At 38.9% G+C, this 18913-nt stretch overlaps 1 protein-coding gene across 1 annotated transcript in view; it reads left to right on the plus strand.

Annotated features, from left to right (window-relative positions):
• scospondin (subcommissural organ spondin) overlaps positions 1–18913 on the plus strand; it is a gene marked incomplete at its 3' end in the record, with an annotated part of 132540 nt that overhangs the window by 56681 nt on the left and 56946 nt on the right. The window contains exons 42-63 of the mRNA XM_038298218.1: positions 2178–2279; positions 2366–2493; positions 4387–4507; positions 4644–4771; positions 4858–4999; positions 5085–5255; positions 6899–7076; positions 7167–7242; positions 9638–9659; positions 9731–9851; positions 9955–10168; positions 10241–10382; positions 11599–11760; positions 11845–11946; positions 12941–13096; positions 13174–13332; positions 13416–13580; positions 15947–16138; positions 16260–16382; positions 16720–16849; positions 16931–17056; positions 18742–18833. Of these exons, the coding sequence (XP_038154146.1) occupies positions 2178–2279; positions 2366–2493; positions 4387–4507; positions 4644–4771; positions 4858–4999; positions 5085–5255; positions 6899–7076; positions 7167–7242; positions 9638–9659; positions 9731–9851; positions 9955–10168; positions 10241–10382; positions 11599–11760; positions 11845–11946; positions 12941–13096; positions 13174–13332; positions 13416–13580; positions 15947–16138; positions 16260–16382; positions 16720–16849; positions 16931–17056; positions 18742–18833 (2952 nt within the window). The remainder of the gene's footprint in view (positions 1–2177; positions 2280–2365; positions 2494–4386; positions 4508–4643; positions 4772–4857; positions 5000–5084; positions 5256–6898; positions 7077–7166; positions 7243–9637; positions 9660–9730; positions 9852–9954; positions 10169–10240; positions 10383–11598; positions 11761–11844; positions 11947–12940; positions 13097–13173; positions 13333–13415; positions 13581–15946; positions 16139–16259; positions 16383–16719; positions 16850–16930; positions 17057–18741; positions 18834–18913) is intronic.

The following is an 18913-nucleotide window of genomic DNA, read 5'->3' on the forward strand; positions in this document are numbered from 1 at the left end:
GGTAAAAAGCCGGTGTTTGGAAAGCTGCTTTAAAAAATGTATATATAATATATTACAGGTTACTTTTGTTAGAAATTAAAAGGTTTCTTTACGTTACCATCCGTGCAAAATAATAAGTTACTGATTGCTTTTTAGCTACTTTTGCCAAAATAAACATTAAGGAAAAGGCATTCAAAAATGAAGGTGCACAATAATTTATCATGAATAGCTGAATCAGAAAAATAAAGTTATAGAGAATAAATAAACAGAAAAAAACTTTACAAGATATCAGACAAGCTTTCTTTCTAGGCCTTATTTGTTAGCTCCTCAGTAAAGTGTAGCCAGATAAGGTTCAACAAAAAAACTCACATTTCCATTCAAATAAAAAATGACAGTAGCTTATACTATTTCAGAATAAACATCAATTTTAACATCATTGAACATTAATGCCAGTATACCAACTTGAAAAACTAACAGAGAACTAATTGTTGTAGCCATCTTGACGTCTTCTTCAATTTTTTAAAACAGTCCGCTCCTGATAAAAAAAAAAACAAGTCAGTCTTCTAAAATAAAAATTTCTTATTGAAGCTGTTGGCTGTCTTTTTTTTTTTTTTTTTTTTTTATAAAAAAACCCCAGCCTGTATTGCAATGCGGTACACACCTTAATAACTAATTACCAAAATGACTGTGTAATGCACAATTTTGTAACAAATGGAAAGAGTACTTGAGACTTTAGCAGAATTTATCAACTTCTTTCTAAAAAAAATTTTTGATAGAATAGAACATTTGTTGTCACAAACCTTAGTTTTAACCTAGATGGGCATATATTTTTCACCTGTGGCATCCAGGTAAAATACACCTTGAGAAAAGGTGATTTCAAAAAAGTAATCCATGCCCAGAGATGGGCATCATTGCAGCTTGGTGGCGGTGGCGTTAGCATAGTAGCATGGACGACGAGATGATTGAAAATGAACACAACAGAGATCTAGTCCTATTGGCAGACATCCATTTAAAATGTAGGCAACGGCATGAAAAAAGTGGTTTCTACTTTTACTTTTATACTTTAAGTAAATTTACAAGCCTGTACTTTGTTACTTTTACTTGAGTAAAGAAGTTTAATCAGTACTTCCACTTTTACCAGAGTATTTTTTAACACAAGTATCTGTATTTTTACTCAAGTACGGAAAGTGAGTACTTTTGCCATCTCTGTCCATGCTTTAGTTACAGCTTGGCTGTATTACTGTTGTTTTTTATACCTTTGAGAGAGCAAGTCATCCTTCAGTCTGTACAGAACACAGATTCACATGTTTAAACTAAAAACCAAACAGGGAGCATATTACAGTAGCAGCCATGCAAAAATGACCCTTCCCAGGCAAACGCCAGTCGAATGGAGCCACCTTCCCTGCAACTTCAAGCAAAATCCCCTCGAACTTCCAGCCCCTGGCCTTCTTCTGGTATTTTTTTTTACTCTGACTCCACCCTTTCACTGAATTACAGGGTCTGACCAGGAGATGATGCTTCTCTTTAGATGTTAATGTCCACAAATCATGACAGAAAGCATATTTTGGTACAAATATTGATGTTTAAAAGGGAATTGTAGGGAACCAGCCAAGGACCCATCAAGGAAAATGGGAAAATTTTGATTGGCTATTACTGTACTCCTGTTTTATCCTTTGTGCTCTGGTTACCTGTCCATTTTAGAGTCATTTTAAAATCATTTTATTTGTCTTTAAATGGTCTTGATCCTCCTTATCTTTCTGAGCTCCTACCCCCTTACTCCCCTACTTGGTCCCTCAGACCAGCTATTGTTGGAGGTACCAAGGACTCAATGGAAGCCTAGGGTAGACCGGTACTCAGCCCTGTTCACCTCTAATGGTGTTTATCCCAGAGCATGGCTGGAAAAATCCAATTCAGTTGAAAATTGTTGGTATGAAATATAACAATACAGTTCAGGTGTGAAGATAAGATTTATCCCGATATACATACCTATACATTAACAAAGATAATATATTGTAATTTTTATAATAATAAAGCTCTAGAAAACTTCAGGAGATCTTGTTGGTGCAGAGTAGCTTAATTATATGCTCTTGTATTTTAAGATCCATTTGAATGTACTTTGAATCATCAATAAATTCTTACACCCCTACCGTTCACTGTTTGCTTTTATCTCTTTAACATGATTTTTCAATGATATGTAGCTGAAAACGACACAGTTGCTGTGACAGAAACCCCTGGAATTATAACATCCAAGCCTGAGGATATAACTCCTCTGGTTCCTACATATCCAGTACCACCTGGAGGTTAGTGTCTCTTTAATATTTATAACACCGTTTAGCGCATAGAACAATTCAGCATATCTCAGTAATTCCTTGTTATTTCTGTTCAGATGAGTGCTGGGTGCCTCTGGGTGTCCAGACCCTCCAAGTATCTAGTTTTACTGCCTCGTCTTACCAGGAGGGCCACCCACCAGAGGCAGCACGTCTTCATGGGTGGGACCCTCATAGAGACCTCCAGGTACCTCCCACTTTTCCTTAAACTCTTACACCCTAAGGGGGTATAAACAAATTTCTGCCTGACAAAAACACACAAAAGTAAATAACTTATAGCCTCAAAGCTATTAGATATAAGAAGAAACTTTTGGTACGTCTGTAAAGGTAAGATGTCATAGAATGGTTTTCTGGTGTCAGCACCATTGTAGCTTTGACCCTGCCTGAAATATTAAGGACAAAATACAAAATATTTTGCATTTTTTGAACCTCGCCAAAATTTTGTTTGAAATAAACATTGTAAAACACTACAAAAATATTATTTATAGCACAAAAAAGTAGTACAGACTTTCAAATCTAAATGTTGTGTAAAAATATACTAAATTTGGACTCAATCAGATGAATCATATTTATTTTAGAATGGTATTAGTGAGAAATTTCTTAGGCGGAGAGGCCATTTTGGCACATTTATCCATAAATGCCACCAAACTGTGCCAAATGTGTTTTTTACATCAATACTGGGGGTTTGGTAAAATTACGAGGTCACGTAGCAGCTGGACCCACCGGTGGGTCTGTAGGGTTCAAGGGGTTAAGGGGCTTCTTTAGTCTATTTAGGCATAGATAGTTGACATCAGTGATGATTTCTCATTGAATACTAGGGAGGTTAAAACTCTCCTGTACATTTTGTAATATTTATGGTAAAATAGGCATTGTAAATCTTCATTAATGTAGTCACTGAACTGCATTAAATATAGTATGTTGTGCATTAATCAGCTGTTTATTCCTCCCTCGGATGGGATCTCCGCTCCGCTCTGAGGTTTTAGCCTCAGTCTATCGCAGTAAGCAATGAGAATGCAGACCTCTGATTGGATAATATGGCAAGATATTCTATGGAGCAGGGGTTGATTGTGAAGCTGGCCGCTTGCCATGATTGGCTAAAACATAATGAAGGATTTTTGACTGACAGTGGCCAGAATGCAAGGAGGTTTACTTCATAGGTCGAGAGGAGGTCATAATGGGCCTTAAAGATCTGACCCACATGCAGAGAACCACTCAGAGACCAAGGGTAAAAGTTAACTGGTTTATAGAGAGTTAGCAAAAACGCAGATGGAGAGAGGTAATCTCCTGGGTAATACTTTTGGACCTCAGCAGGGGAGATCACAATGATCAAATCAGGGACTGTGGGAAAAAAGACAGAGTCTCGTATATTGCTTGAGAGGCACTCACGTTTTGGGGGGCCTCTTGGTTATTCATTGGATCCAGTTTGTGGGATTAAATCCAGAGAAGAAGGAACTCGTTGGAGAGCGGACAGGCAGACTAACGTTGGACCCAGAGGAGTAAAGGGGCGGACTGTCACTTGGTTTTCCAGAAGTGGACTTGAACGGATCACGTGGAGGTTTCCCCTTGCTCAGTGTGACTCAGTTAATCCTTCCGGGGGGGTAGAAGGTCCAGGCTTATCCAGTGATACAGGAAGGCTTCCTGCTGAAGAACAAAGACAAAGCGGACTCAGAGAGACGAGGCTAAGGTTAGACTCTGAAAATCTCAGTTTGGCTAGAGTACCCAATACTGGCAAACACTCTGGCGTTGAGGTAGTGAAAGCCTACTGCTCAAATACTCCTCTGGTAAAGACCCAACTAGCTGCGAGTGTGCAAGGAGGCCCAACTAGAACAGGGACCCATCTGGTGTTGGAGAGAAGAAAAACAAAATAACAACCCACACAAACTGGAATCCTAACAGAGGGAAAAGTGATCATTCAGTCATCTTGTTAATGCAATATGTGACGTTAGGATTAAATTAACACAATTGAACATCTCCTGTTTCAGATATGCCACTTGTTGACATTTTTTTTATCGTCCACTGTAGTGAGATCAACCCTTAAAAATGTACATTGGTTCTCTTCTGCTTATCATTTACTCAAAAGGGCTGGAGTCCACAGCCAGAGGAGTATAAAGACCTACCTCAAAAGAGACCTGAAGGACAGAGTGTCAGCACAGAAAGCCCCTACATACAGATCGACCTGCTTAAACCCTACAACATCACTGGTAAAGATTCCTACAGGTGCTTTTGAACAAGTGGAACTGAAACTGTTGATTTAGTGTTATTGTGCATAATGTGAACTGTTTTGTGTGTGTTATGTGCTGTTGATTAACTAAAAAGTTCTGATGGTTCTGATTCTAGGCGTTCTCACCCAGGGAGGAGGTGTTTTCGGCACATTTGTGTCCAGCTTCTACCTTGAGTTTAGTCACGATGGGAAGCGTTGGTACACTTACCAGGAGGTTCCCTCCAATGCTCCACCAAGAGCTAAGGTCAAAGAACAAGCAACTTCAAGCTTTAATACAACTTTCGTCCAGATTCTATATAAATGCTTTATGCCTTTTTGTTCTCACCTCAGATTTTTCTTGGTAACCATGACGATCGAGGTGTGGCAGAGAGCAGGCTTGACAGAATAGTGTCATCTCAGTTTGTTAGACTGGTTCCCCATGACTTCCAGAATGGCATCTACCTACGGCTGGAGATCATGGGCTGTGGTGATGGTCAGTAGATTGTTGTTAACATGTTTTGATGGCTATGTGGAAACAGGCCCATCTTTTTAAAGCTTTATTCTTACTTCCTCTCAAGGTTATCATTGGTTAACCTCCCCAACCCCTACTTCACCTCTGACTCCGGGTAAACGCTGCAGAGAGAAAGAATTTCTCTGTGACAATGGTCGCTGTGTACCGGCAGGTTCTGTTGGGGTTCTTTGTGACGGAGTCAACGACTGTGGGGATGGATCAGATGAGAAGTACTGTGGTAAGTTGTCTGCTATGATTGGCCTTTGTACAAATTTCACACAGTGCGTTCTCCTTGTATTCTCATTCAGAAAAAGGCTGAATGTTCTCCTTGGGTAGAGGTAAAGTGGCGGTGCATTTTTTATGTTTGAATAGGGGAAACAAAGACATACTGTATACATCTGTGTTTTGGCAAAAAAGCACACTCTGTACGAAGGTAGGAATGTCCCAATCCAACATTAAAATTAGAAATCTGAATCATATTAGCCAACACCATTAAAGTATCTGATATAAATAAGCTGATAGAAACACTCCACTTCTGTTTAAAGTTCATTCAATTGGTTAATTATAGGTCAGTGGTTCTACTACATCTCCATTTGAATAATGTCAATTTCTATGTGAACTTACCTGTTCAAACAGAACTCTAACTTCGCGCCTGGAGTGAACAGTTTACAACTAACTCGACATTACTTTCTACATACTTAAAGCTATTGTGTGTCATGATTTTACTAAGGTTCAGACCCAAATGCAGAAGACCAAACAGGGAGACCAGGGAAAGGGTTTAACAGGTTTTATTGAAGAGATAATTCAGAGAGAAGTGTTGCTCTGAACACTGCTCAACAAGGAACTAAAAGTGAGAGGAAGACACAGCGGTTAGTTCAGGCTCAGTGGGAAATTTGATTCGTGAACTTGGAGAAGAGGATTTGGTTGCAGACTCATGTTTCCAGAGAAGTTGTTGAATCCTTGACTCCAGTCTGTATGCTGTAGTTCCAGTGTTTGTCTGATTCGGTGGAGGGCGGAACAGGGTTTACCCAGAATGCGGTCGTTAATAGGTGAACGGAGAAAACTGACTGCCACTCAGATTTCCTGCGGTACTTGAACGTGTCGTAATGGAGATTAATACCTTTCTCTCTTGAGGAAAGTGGATCCAAACCTCCTGTTTGAACCCCAGCTCAGTTTGTAGCTCAGTTGATCCTTCCAGGGAGAGAAGGTAAAAAAAAATCCAGGTAGCAGGACGACTTCCCAAAACTGGCAAACACTCTGGCGTCAAGTAGTGGCAGTCAGCAGCTTAAGAACACTCCGTTAACGAAGTAACCGTCAGCAGGTGTGTGAGGAGGCGGACCAGAACCCGGTGCCTCCTGGTGGAGGAAGGGAGACAAACACAGAAAACACAAACAGACAGACAGGAGTCTTGACACTGTCTCTCTATCGGGTGGTTTTATTGTAGAAATTGCACAAAGGGATGTACAAAGGGATCAAGAAAAAGGCAAATAAGAACTGCTGTACTTCAAAACTAACATGTAGTCAGGAATGTCTGGAGATACTTGACAATGGAAAGCTCTGAAATCTTACAAAGGACATGACCCCAACTAAGTGAGAACAAAACGGTAAAGTTCCAGGGTAAAGGCATTAAGAAGGAGATTCTGGGTTTCTGTCCTTAACTTTTTAACTCCAAGATATTATCTCCAGTAGGTTGACAATTACATTATTTTTTAATTGCAAATGTAGAACATAATTCCTGCTAATATGAAATATTTCAATTGCCTATACAATGAGTGGGGCCAAAGTCAAACTCATTGTTTGTGTAATGTCCCTTGGTAAGGTGTAGATGAACATTTTAGTTTGACAACTTCCTTTCAGGCTTATAAAACATGTTACCTGCAGGTACTCAACCCTCCTCAACAGCCACCAGTCCACGCAGCTGTCCCACTGGTTACTTCTCTTGCCCACCCCCAGGGGGCTGCATCGAAGCAGAAAGGCGTTGTGATGGTATTCCTAATTGTCCCAAAGGAGAGGATGAAAACGGATGCCACCTACATGACATCACTACACAGTCAGACAGGTGAGGTTTGTTTATCTGCTTTAATGCTGCATCAAATTCTTACATTTGTTTAACTGTGGTTCCTTATTCATTTTTTTTCACCAATTAAAGGCCTCATACCCCGACCCCTTCCCCTCTGAGGACCCCATCAATGGCTGCTGTTACTTTCTCTTCCGTAACACCAACTGTAAGAAACAAGATTAGAAATAATATGACCATACCAACTTTTATTATTTTTCGACATAAATACTCAATAAGATAAATAAAAACTGAGCATAAAAACCTAAAGCGTAGTGTGTAGGATTTACTCCCATCTAGTGGTGTACTAAGAGAATTAAGAATAATTCTCTTGGTACGGTGCCGAATCGTTAACCACAAAATAACTACTATAGAAGCTGCGAAATGTCAACATCCTGAACAAGTTCAGGGTCCTGGCAGGTGATAAGATTCAATTCAGATTCAATTCAGATTTCAATTCAGTTTATTTCTATAGCGCCAATTCACAACATGTCATCTCAAAGCACTTTACAGTTCAGCAGATCATCCAGTCAAATTGATTAAAAGTTTTCTATCTAAGGAAAACCAGTTTATTGCATCGACTCATTGACTCTTCAGCAATCCCTCACACTAAGCATGCTTTTAGTGACAGTGGAGAGGAAAAACTCCCTTTTAACAGGAAGAAACCTCCAGCAGAACCAGGCTCAGTGTGAGCGGCCATCTGCTGAGGCCGACTACTGTTCAAGGAGACAGAAGCAGACATGGAAAAAGAAGCTCTCAGCCAGCTCCCATGTCAGAGGATGAAGAGAGCACACCCAGCCATTCACAGTCAGAGAAACAGGACTACACTGAAAAATAGGCCGATCTCAAACATCAAGAACAAAACTTAATTCAGATTTCAATTATGCCTATAACCTACAAGTATTTCCTTACAGCTAATAGCTAATAACTTTTGCTAATAGCTACATTCAACAGTGAATGATAACTGTTCCAACGTAGCTCTACCAATGTACTGTAGGCTAACAAACAAGCTAGCTGTCTCTTTCAGGAGAGCAGATTGGTTGCTTTGCCCTGTTTCTAATATAACACCATGGTTGACTCCACTATCATATTAAATTAACTGGCCTGTATAACAGAACGCCTGCAAACACTCCATTTAGAAAACCCTTATGTCAGGGAGGGGCATGAAGGAGACATTTTCTTCTCAGTCTGTTAAAAGCTGCATTGCATGTTTTATGCTTCTTCTCCACCGGCTATAATTTATATGCAGGTGAATGTCAATGTCAAATTTATTTATATAGCACTTTATAAACAGGCATAAAACTGCACCAGAGTGCTTTACAGGAAAGACAACAACATCAATTAAAAAAAACAGAATGTGAAACACTGCTTCAATATGGAGGACCAACTCTGCCATATTTAAAAATAAATAGAGAAATAAATAAATGCTCAATAAATAAATAAGCATACAATTAATTGCCACAAAAAATATAATAAACAAATAAATGTAAGTAAAAATTTAATGATACAGTGAGACATAAATGTATATAACTCTTTTAATTAATGCCATAACTCTTCTTTATTTATTTGCCTTTGTAATATTTACCTTATTTATTTTTTTGTTCTTTATAATCTTCAACTTTATTTTTTTATTACTTATACTTTAAAGTATGTATTATGCTGATTTATTTATTTATTTATTGAGCATTTATTTCTGTATTTATTTTTAAATATGGCAGAGTTGGACCTCCATACTTCAATTAAAAGCCGAAGAATAAAAATAAGTTTTAAGAAGGGATTTAAAATGATCCAGGCTGTGGGGGGATATCATTTGAAGAGGTAAATGGTTCCACAGAATTGGAGCAACAACAGAGAAGGCCCGTTTTCCTTTCCTCTTAAGTCGAGTCCGAGGAACTGTCAGTAACAGTTGATTATCAGAGCGTAGACTTCTCGACACAGACTGGAATTTTAAAAGGTCTCTAAGATAAGGAGGAGCTAATCCATTTAAGACTATAAGTTAATAAGAGAATCTTAAAATCTATTCGGCAAAAGACAGGCAGCCAATGTAAAGAGGCCAGTATAGCCCTTATATGGTCACAGAGACCAGGTGAGGTCAGGTCAGGTGAATATATAAGCTTAATAAGTTTGTCCCTTTTTGGCCACTGTAACCAAAGGTGACCATGTGGTGCATCACCACTAATGGATTTATAAACAAATATTCCTAAGCTGTGGGAAAACTTTTATTTTTAATATGATTGCTTTAAGACTTTGGCAAAAAATATATATTTATGAAAGCATTACTTGATTATTGCTAATAAAAACCAAAAACTAGTTACACACTGTCCCTTTAACACTTTACTCTTGAAATTATATTGATTCAGTAAAATAAGAGACGTAAAATGAAGTATCCCAATGTAATTAACTTCATAACATTATTGCATTTATGATGTAAGACAGCAAATATTGTTTTTATAAATCATTACTTCTGTAATTACACTGCTTTTAGACAATAATGGAAATATTGTATGTTTTATTACTGATATCTTTTCTCTGATGTTCTCTAATCTGGTTTAATGTATGAACAGGATGGTGGCCCAGGATATCAAGGTAAATGCTCTTTATGCTCTTAAATACCGTAAATGTATGATGTTTACAATAATAAAGATCATATTTATCAGGCGCTTGCTCCTCTCCTCTTGGACTGGAGGATGGGAGGATTCATTACGGCCAGCTGTCCTCATCTTCACAGCGAGATAACAACCCTGCTGATGCTGGGAGACTGAACATTATCCCAAACATGTGAGTGACTGCTCACTTTTTACAAGGCGTGTTGATAATAAAAATAAAAGTTTCAGGGTGAGGATGTACCTGACTATAAATGCATATATTTTCCTTTATACAGTCCAGTTATGGAGCCTGGTTGGAGCCCCCTACCTTCAGACCCCCAGCCTTATTTCCAGGTGGATTTTCTGGAGCCAACTTGGATATCAGGGTTGGTGACGCAGGGCAACGACCGGATGTGGGGTTACCTCTCCAAATACCGCTTGGCCTTTGCCTCCAACAACGGCTTCTTCTCAGATTTCACAGCGAATGGGAACTTTGACGGCCCTGCTAAGGTGCTGCTTCTATAGTTTGAAGTAGATCATTGAGATAAAATGTTCTCCACTAAGAGATTAATCATCACCTAGGTGTTTGAGGTCCGGATGGTGGGCAGGACCCCTGTGACCCGTTGGTTGGGTCGGTTGGTAAGAGCTCAATACATGCGGATCATCCCGGTGGAGTTCAGGCACACCTTTTACCTGCGTGTGGAGATTCTCGGCTGCAGAGGAGGTAGGGATACTTTCTTCTTCCTGTTTTTTTCATAACAGTACAGATTAACTAAGAGGTCAATGTATTTAATGATGTTTTAATATGACAGATATGACAAATGGTCATGAGGTTGTAAATAGTTTTCTTTTTCAAATATGAATAAAACTGTGATGCGCATTTCCTTTTTAACTGTACTGAATCAACAGGCAGAATCGCTTTTTATTGTACCTAAAGCTCCAACTCTTTGGGCTGTGTCTCCTAGCCTGGCCAAAGGAGCAAGTGCAGTAGCAGACATTTAAAATTTAACTGCAACTCCCAGCAAATCCCCTCCAACTGCTAGCCACTGAAGTGATCCCCTCTTGCATAATTCTTCACTCCGACTCCAACCTTTCAATTACAGGGTCTGACCAGGAAATGAGGTTCTGTTTAGATCTTAATGTCAACAAATCATGACAGAATATTTTAGTACAACGATTGATGTTTAACCCTTTAAAGCCCGATCCAAGAAAAAAACAAAACAGAAAATAACTTTTTTTTGGTTTGAAGTCCTTATTTGGCCTTTTAACTAAATATGTAAAAAGAAAAAAACAGAAATGCATTTTTGATATTAATAATTCATTACTATGCGATAAGTCAAGATTATTTTTTGTGTAGTCTTCTGCCCTCTAAATTATGCAAAAGGTGTCAGACGCAAAACATTTCAGAAACCGTATGTATCAAATACGATACATTTGGCATTATAGGGTTAAAAAGGAATTGTAGGGGACCAGCCAAGGGCCCATCAAAAAAAGTGGGGAAATTTTGAATGGCTACTACTGTAAGAGCCTGATTTTAAATGTAAGATTAACAGAATCAGTATAAACAGGTTATAATGAATCAAATTACGATGGATGTGATGCTAAAACATTTTTTAAATAAAGAAAAACTTCTAGAGCACCCAGGTTTAGACATTTAAAGATATATGCAGCACTTTTTTGACATCATAATCGAGTAGAGAAACACCTCAAAGTTATTTCAGCCCTAGTTCACTTTGTGCTTTGGAGACCAATAGTCTCTTCTCTATAGTCTAAACTTTAAAGGAAGAAGACTTGTCCCACTGGTTTGAAAAACATGCATTATTTTCATGGAGACACTGCTATGATGGTGACGTGTTCAAACATGAAAAAGGTTCTGTCAGACGTTCTTTAAGGATCTGTGGTGGTGAGTGTAAACCCACCGTTATGTTCTCTGTCTACAGACGAGGCGATGACCACATCGCCCTCTGGTGTTGGCAGAGTGACAGCGCAACGCTGTAAGCCAGGCCAGTTTGTATGCCACACCAGTGATGAGTGCATCCCTGTGTCTTTGCTTTGTGACGGTCAACCAAACTGCAAGGACCACTCTGATGAGATAAGCTGTGGTGACTTTTTAGAAACATCTGCCCTATTTCCACATCTAACAGTAAATTGTTTCTTTGTTCTGATTTTCCTTCAATCATCCCCAGGAACCTCTACCACCAGAGGCCTTCCAGGCGTCCGTAATCAGACCAGCTACACTGGTGTAGTATCACCTGGAGTCACAGCTGTATCTCAGCCGCTAACCACAGGTTTGATTCATTACCTGAATATTTTATGTCAAAAGAAATTAATGTGTTTGGTTTCTAACAATCAGGATGATCAGAATTCTGAACTTCTGCTCTAAAAAAAAGTATTTAGATGTACAAAAACATGCATACTGTATACATGTTTCCGCTCACTTTACCTTCATTATTATTACAAGGAAGTGAACCCAACCTCCCCTTCCTTACCCATAAACAATCATGTGAATCCGTAGGGATTTCCTAATCCGGTACTGAGATCAGGAATTGATCAGATATCAGCCAGAAAACTAACATCAGAACATATTTATCTTCATCTAAAATCTCAGATTATTTGAAATTGAAAGAACTTTTGAAGATTTTAAACTTAAATTATTTTTTAAACCAAAAAAAATAAATAATTAAAATATATAAATATTTTTGAAATACACATATTTAAAATTAATTGTTTATGTTGAAACTTAGAAAAGCTGATTTAGAATTAAAAAGAACTTTTGAACACATTTTTAAACTGAAAAATAATTTTTTAAATTATGAAAACAAATTTTTAAAAACGAAAAGTTTTTCTTCATACAAATATTTTTGGAAAAAATATTTTTATTTAATTTAAAAATGGGAAAAGAAAATATTTTTTTTAAAAATAGAATACAAAAATAAAAACAGAAAAGTATTTATGAAAAAACCTTTTGAGACAAAAACTAGTAAAAAAGATTTAAAACTGAAAATTATTTTTGAAACCCAAAAAAATGTATATAAAACTGAAAAATTAAAAACTTCAAACCTGAAATTTAAAACTAAAAATTATTTTTGGAAACTGGAAAAAAATTATTAAAATTCAACATCAGTTTGGAAACTAAACAAAAAAAGATTTGTGATGGAAGATAAATATTTTACAGTCATCCGATGACTTTAGGGACTCTTTAGTTAATTTCCTCATTTAAACATTTATCGTTGAAGGTAAAGTTGGTAGAGTATTAGCAGCAGTTTTTGTTTTGTTTCACAGAACCGTCAGTCTTTAGCAGCACCTCTGATAGCGGTTTACCCAGAGTGCTCTGTGTGGAGGGCCAGTTTACATGCCGGTCCTTTGGCTGTGTGGACGCAGCACAAGTCTGTGATGGAAGGAAGGATTGCTTGGATGGTTCAGATGAAGAACGTTGTGGTATGACTCTCTACCTTCTTTTTCCTATCCTCTAAAATCCTCTTGATGTGCTAAATCATGCCTCCATACTGTTTCAGGCACATTCACCAGTCCAGCAGTAACTCCATGGCGCCCCCCGGTGCCCAAACCTTGCTCTCCTAAGCAGTTTTCCTGTGACACCGGGGAGTGCGTCCACAAAGATCGCAGATGTGACCTGCAGAGGGATTGCATGGATGGATCAGATGAAAAAGACTGCGGTAGATGATATATGCTCCTCCCAACAGCTAAAGTGATCAAAGGGTTTGTTTGTTTTATTCACATCTGTTCTACTGCCCTCTAGTGGACTGCATAATGTCGCCGTGGACAGCCTGGAGTTCCTGCAGTGTGACCTGTGGTCTCGGCTTCTTGTTCCGCCAGAGGGACATTTTAAGAGACGCCCTGCCAGGAGGATCTTGTGGCGGAGCTCAGTTTGACAGTCGAGCCTGCTTTCTTCGAGCATGTCCAGGTCTGTGTGCAGGAGCCCCATCTTTTACTCTACAGAAGGGAACCCTGTATGTAATAGAACTAGTGGTGGCATTAGATTCTTTTTTTAAATCTAGATTAATATCACTGTAATCTTGAAATTAATCTGGATTAAAATGTCTCATTTGAATTCTGTCAAAGGCACTCATGACATGTGTGCGCTACCTAAATAATTAGTAAAAGTAAGTCTTTGAACAGGTTTCTCAAACCAGTTTTTTAGAATGTGAAGTGATGTGAAGTGATGTGATCCAGAGGTTTTTAACCTCTTGACATCCACCTCATTTTGGGTAATCCTCGCCTATTTTGGATACCCAAATGGAAAAGCAAATAACTTAGGAACGGTAACTGCCCAAATTACATGTGCAATACATTATTTGAAAGCTAACACCCTCTAGTTTCTGAACATATAAATTAAAATTGTGTGAATAGAAAACAGACCAAGCTGCATCAGTTCAAACATGACTCAAAGTTGTTTTTTTATTCTCGGAAATGATAGGTCTTATTTGAACAGCAGTAATAAAGACATTCTTGAGAAAAAGCAGGTTTCATTGTATTATATGTGTTCTACATCATGTCAACCACAAATGCAGAAAATTTCAGACCTTTAGCTACAACAGTTCCAGAGCTGTGGGGTATGGAACTTTTGGTTTCAGCTTGGAGCTGCGCGCAATGGCTCCACCTGCTGGTAAAAATTTTACCGGTGGAATTTTATGCATTATGAGTTATTACCCCCACTTAAGGTGGTTTTTAAGAGGTTAAAAATGTATCACGTGAAACTCTAGCTGTAGAAATGAAAAAGGGTAAATCAATACCACAGAAGCTACATTTTCAAAAACCGTCCCATTTAACCCACATTCATCCAAGCAATCATCAAGAAGCAAACATAAAGTTTTGTTAATCATTTATGGTGTTGTGGCAAAATGAAATTTAAAATAACACAACATAACCTACCTAAAGCGAAGGAGTGAACTTCCCAGCTGGTAGTGATGAGGTGTAGAGTAACTCTGAGGTAGTTATCGTTATTGACAGATGTCCACCGTCAGAGATGGGAAGTAACGAAGTACAAATACTTCGTTACTGTACTCAACGAGATTTTTCTGATATTTTTACTTTACTTTACTACTTATTTTTATGGCGACTTTTTACTTCTACGCCTTACATTTTTACACAAATATCTGTACTTTCTACTCCTTACATTTTAAAAAATTGGCTCGTTACTTTAGTTTTATAATCATTTCAATGGAGTTACCGTTATTATTTTTCACGTCATCAATACCAAATTCAATCTAATTGGATGGGAATCTACGTTGCATTTGACGCACCACTACAAGATGAATCGACAGATTCGGCGGTATTCATTGGCGGCAAATCATTGCAGCTTGGTGGCGGTGGCGTTAGCATAGTAGCATGGACGACGAGATGTTTGAAAATGAACACAATGGAGATCTAGTCCTATTGGCAGACATCCATTTAAAATGTAGGCAACGGCATGAAAAAAGTGGTTTCTACTTTTACTTTTATACTTTAAGTAAATTTACAAGCCTGTACTTTGTTACTTTTACTTGAGTAAAGAAGTTTAATCAGTACTTCCACTTTTACCAGAGTATTTTTTAACACAGTATGTCTACTTTTACTCAAGTACGGAAAGTAAGTACTTTTGCCATCTCTGTCCCCCGTTAATAAACACGCCTCTACCAACTTCTCATCTTTTGCAGCTTTCTCCGCGGCGTGTTGGTTATGTGTTCTCCTCATGATAGTTTCGCCTCGCATGTAGTTTATAAAATGGTCCAAAGGCTTGTGTCAATCAACTTAGCGAGAAGATTAGTTGGGTTGACTAGTTGGCTCAGTTGCACTCAAACGTCGTAGTTTGACGAACACGACTCTTCCCCTGTTCTATATGAGGGCTTGGCCCGTCATCTTCCGCATTGGTTAAGGGATGCTTTGCATTTAGGTGGTATTTGAGACTGTAAAGACTCCTATGTAAACTTATTCCGCATTGCACAAGATGCAGCTTTAGTCTTGTTGGGTTTTGATTGGAACGCTTTAAAAAAAAAGATTTCCCTGAAGCAAACCCATCATCTTTATAGCTGCATCCATGTTGGATATGGTTATTTCACATTAGGCCTACACAAGTTGGAAGACTGTTTCATTCTCGCCCTTAGATATACATCTGCACTAAAATATCAAGTTGATAGTCATTGTTAGTATAAACCCAGCTCCCAACCCAACTTTTAGAATAGATTAACGGCAATATTTTTTTATCGCCCGATAAGAGTCTGGCTTAACGCAACACATTAATGGCAATAACAGCACACCACCCGATCAAAATGTTCCTGTTCCTTCTCCCAGTTCATGGTCACTGGTCAGAGTGGACAGAGTGGTCAGAGTGCGATGCTCTGTGTGGAGGAGGAGTTAGGCAGAGGAACCGAACCTGCTCAGCTCCACCTCCTAAAAACGGCGGGCAGGACTGCGAGGGCATGACGCGACAGAGTCAAACCTGCAACCTTCAGCCCTGCGCTGATGAGACGGGCACAGTGAAGGGTGAGTATCAAACCAGCCATTCTAGAAGGTAAAACATATGAGGAAACTTAGATGCAACTAACAGGACTAGTCTGAGTGCTGCTTTGGTCCATAACTAAACTAGTAAGGCGTTAACCAACAGGGTGTGTCAGTGGTATGGTGCTGGTGGCAGAAGAAGACTGCAACGCTGGAAGAGTTGATCCCTGTCCTCCTACTTGCTCTGACCTCAGCATGACCAGCAACTGCTCTGCAACATGTGTCATCGGTAAGGCTCAGCTTGCAGGCTGGGGAGGTGGGGTGGGGAATGGTGGTAGTTAAAGGGCCGGTAAAGATGCACATCTGATGTAAAGTGTGCATCCATCTAATCTTAGTAGATAAAAGAACAAAACATTGATCCTAACTCAAGCCTCAAACTCGACGCTATTTTTGACATTTTGAATCGAAAAAAGCTTCCTGGAAGGGAAGTGAAACTTCTTCAAACTTGGGAACAAAGTCCAGCGCATTGTTTTTTTTTACATTTTTCGGACTGATAGGATCCTTTCTGCTGATGAAAACGAGCAGATTTATGTCTCAATCTGAACATAAACCGTATCATTGCCCAGGCTGTCGCTGTCCCTACGGGTTGTACCTTCAGGACGGGCGCTGCGTGAACTCCAGCCAGTGCGTCTGTCACTGGGATGACGACACCCTGCAGCCTGGACAGGTGATCAGCAGAGACCAGTGCACCACCTGGTGAGAGACGCATCCTTAAGTGTTAAAGGATCCACCATGGAAGACTGGTGCTAAATAACGGTTTAATCCCCCCTCCCTCAGTGTGTGCATAGAAGGGCAGGTGACCTGTGACACTTCTAGATGTGTGAGGACCTGTCAGTGGTCGACCTGGTCTTCATGGTCTCCCTGTGATGTGACGTGTGGCGTGGGGCTGCAGCAGCGCTACAGGTTAGCTGTCGTGGAAACTGTTCTCCCTACGACTTAAAATTGAAGCTAAGTCTTATAAAAATTCAAAGTTCTCAAAAAGCTGTAGAAAAAGTCTTCAAACTATGATCAAAAATTAGGCAGAGGCAACTGAGTCCAGGTCCGGAGAATTTTATTTACAGAACACACATGAGCTGTTCACCGGTGAGCAACTGACTTACATGCAGAAAAGGGCCCCCTTTTATTCACTCCCGGGGCTTGGGGCTCTTTCATCTTGGTGGAAGACCCACCTTCAAACCATATTTTATATTTTTAATTGAAGCCTTTCTTTGATCTATCAAAGCTTTTTCTTCACAAGTCATAGTGACATTTCTTGTAGATCATGATGACATTTAGTGCAGTTAAATCAAAAACACATCATAGTCTTAATCATCAATATGTCAAAACAATGTTTTCATCCAGTGTGACTTATGATCATAACATTACATCAAAAAAGGTCAGCATAAGTTTAAAACTCAAAGTCCCAGTAAAAACCTCACTTTCTGTGTGACCAGCACTGCAGCGCATGCTTTGGAGATGACAACTCAATATATTACAATTAGTTCAGCTTAGCTGTGCAACCCTGAACAACCCATTCTCAATGCGTCTGTCTTACAAACAGGTCTCATTTCTGCACCCTGGTTTTCAAAGGCCTCAAATGGCCTTGGACTCCCTTCAATGCTCCTGTTCTCCCGCTCATTCTCGGTGTGTTCCCACCCTGGTCTTATCTCTCAGACTTCAAGGCTGCGCTCCAAAGCTGCAGCTGCAGAGAGCCTTTACACACACACACACTGCTCTCTATCTCTCCACATTCGTTTGCGCACACTCTTTTGGACTCTGTGACCTGTATAACATAAATGTTTTTAGTGTAAAACATTTATTCAATATGTAAAACATGTATCCAATATATTCTAATCATTGGTGCAGATTAATTTACTTCATCATAGCATCTTGGTCTCTATAAAGTTTGGTTCTGATTTATAAAATCTTTAAATGCGAAAAATGTTGAATCACTTAAGCTAGATAACGTATTTATGTAATTTATGAGATGAGGCATTTTCCTACTATTTTCTTATCCTTTATCTATACAAAGATAGAGGCTCTCATTTTCAAGAAACAACTATATTATTTAAGAAAAAGAACAAAAAAGCATCAGTTTACAAAGCAGGAATGTGAAAAAAACATTTACCTACATTCAATAAGAATTAAAAAGGTGACTTAAAAGTAGAAACAAAATAATTTTAAATGGTCCCAGAGGAACCAGTGCAGATAATTGCAAATCCAACTTTAGAGATGCCTGAGTTTATATCGTATACATGGCACCCTGCAGGGAAGAAAAAGAGATTTTATCTCAAGGGACTTCCTGGTAAAATAAAGGTTAAATAAATAAATAAAAAAATTAAGTTTGTGGCTGGATTGTCTAAGTAACAGCTATGAAGTTACGGCGTAAGGACTCCAAGAACAGCTTTATACAACCATGCAAGAGTCTATGGATCTTCATGCAATTTATTATTTTTCTGATCACCAAATATGTATGAGTGTAAAAGTTTTTGAATTATCAAAATATCGCATTGAAGCTGGGATGTCTTTATAACTTGTGTATCAAAGATGATCTGTTTGATGTTAAAGGGTTAATGAGACCCTATAATGGTCCATTCCCCTCCTCACAGGTCTGTGCTCACAGCAGATGGACCATTCAGAGGTCAGCCCTGTTCAGGGGACTCCTCCGAGTCTCGGCCTTGCTCCATCCCATGTCTTCCTGGTCTGTAAACCCACACCCACTCAACTTTAAAATTTTAACACAACTTCTTACACATTTCTGTTGAATCTTTAATCTCATGC

This window comes from Cyprinodon tularosa, unplaced genomic scaffold (assembly GCF_016077235.1).
Source record: "Cyprinodon tularosa strain WSP-4 unplaced genomic scaffold, ASM1607723v1 ctg402, whole genome shotgun sequence".
In the NCBI taxonomy this organism is placed as follows: Eukaryota; Metazoa; Chordata; class Actinopteri; order Cyprinodontiformes; family Cyprinodontidae; genus Cyprinodon; species Cyprinodon tularosa.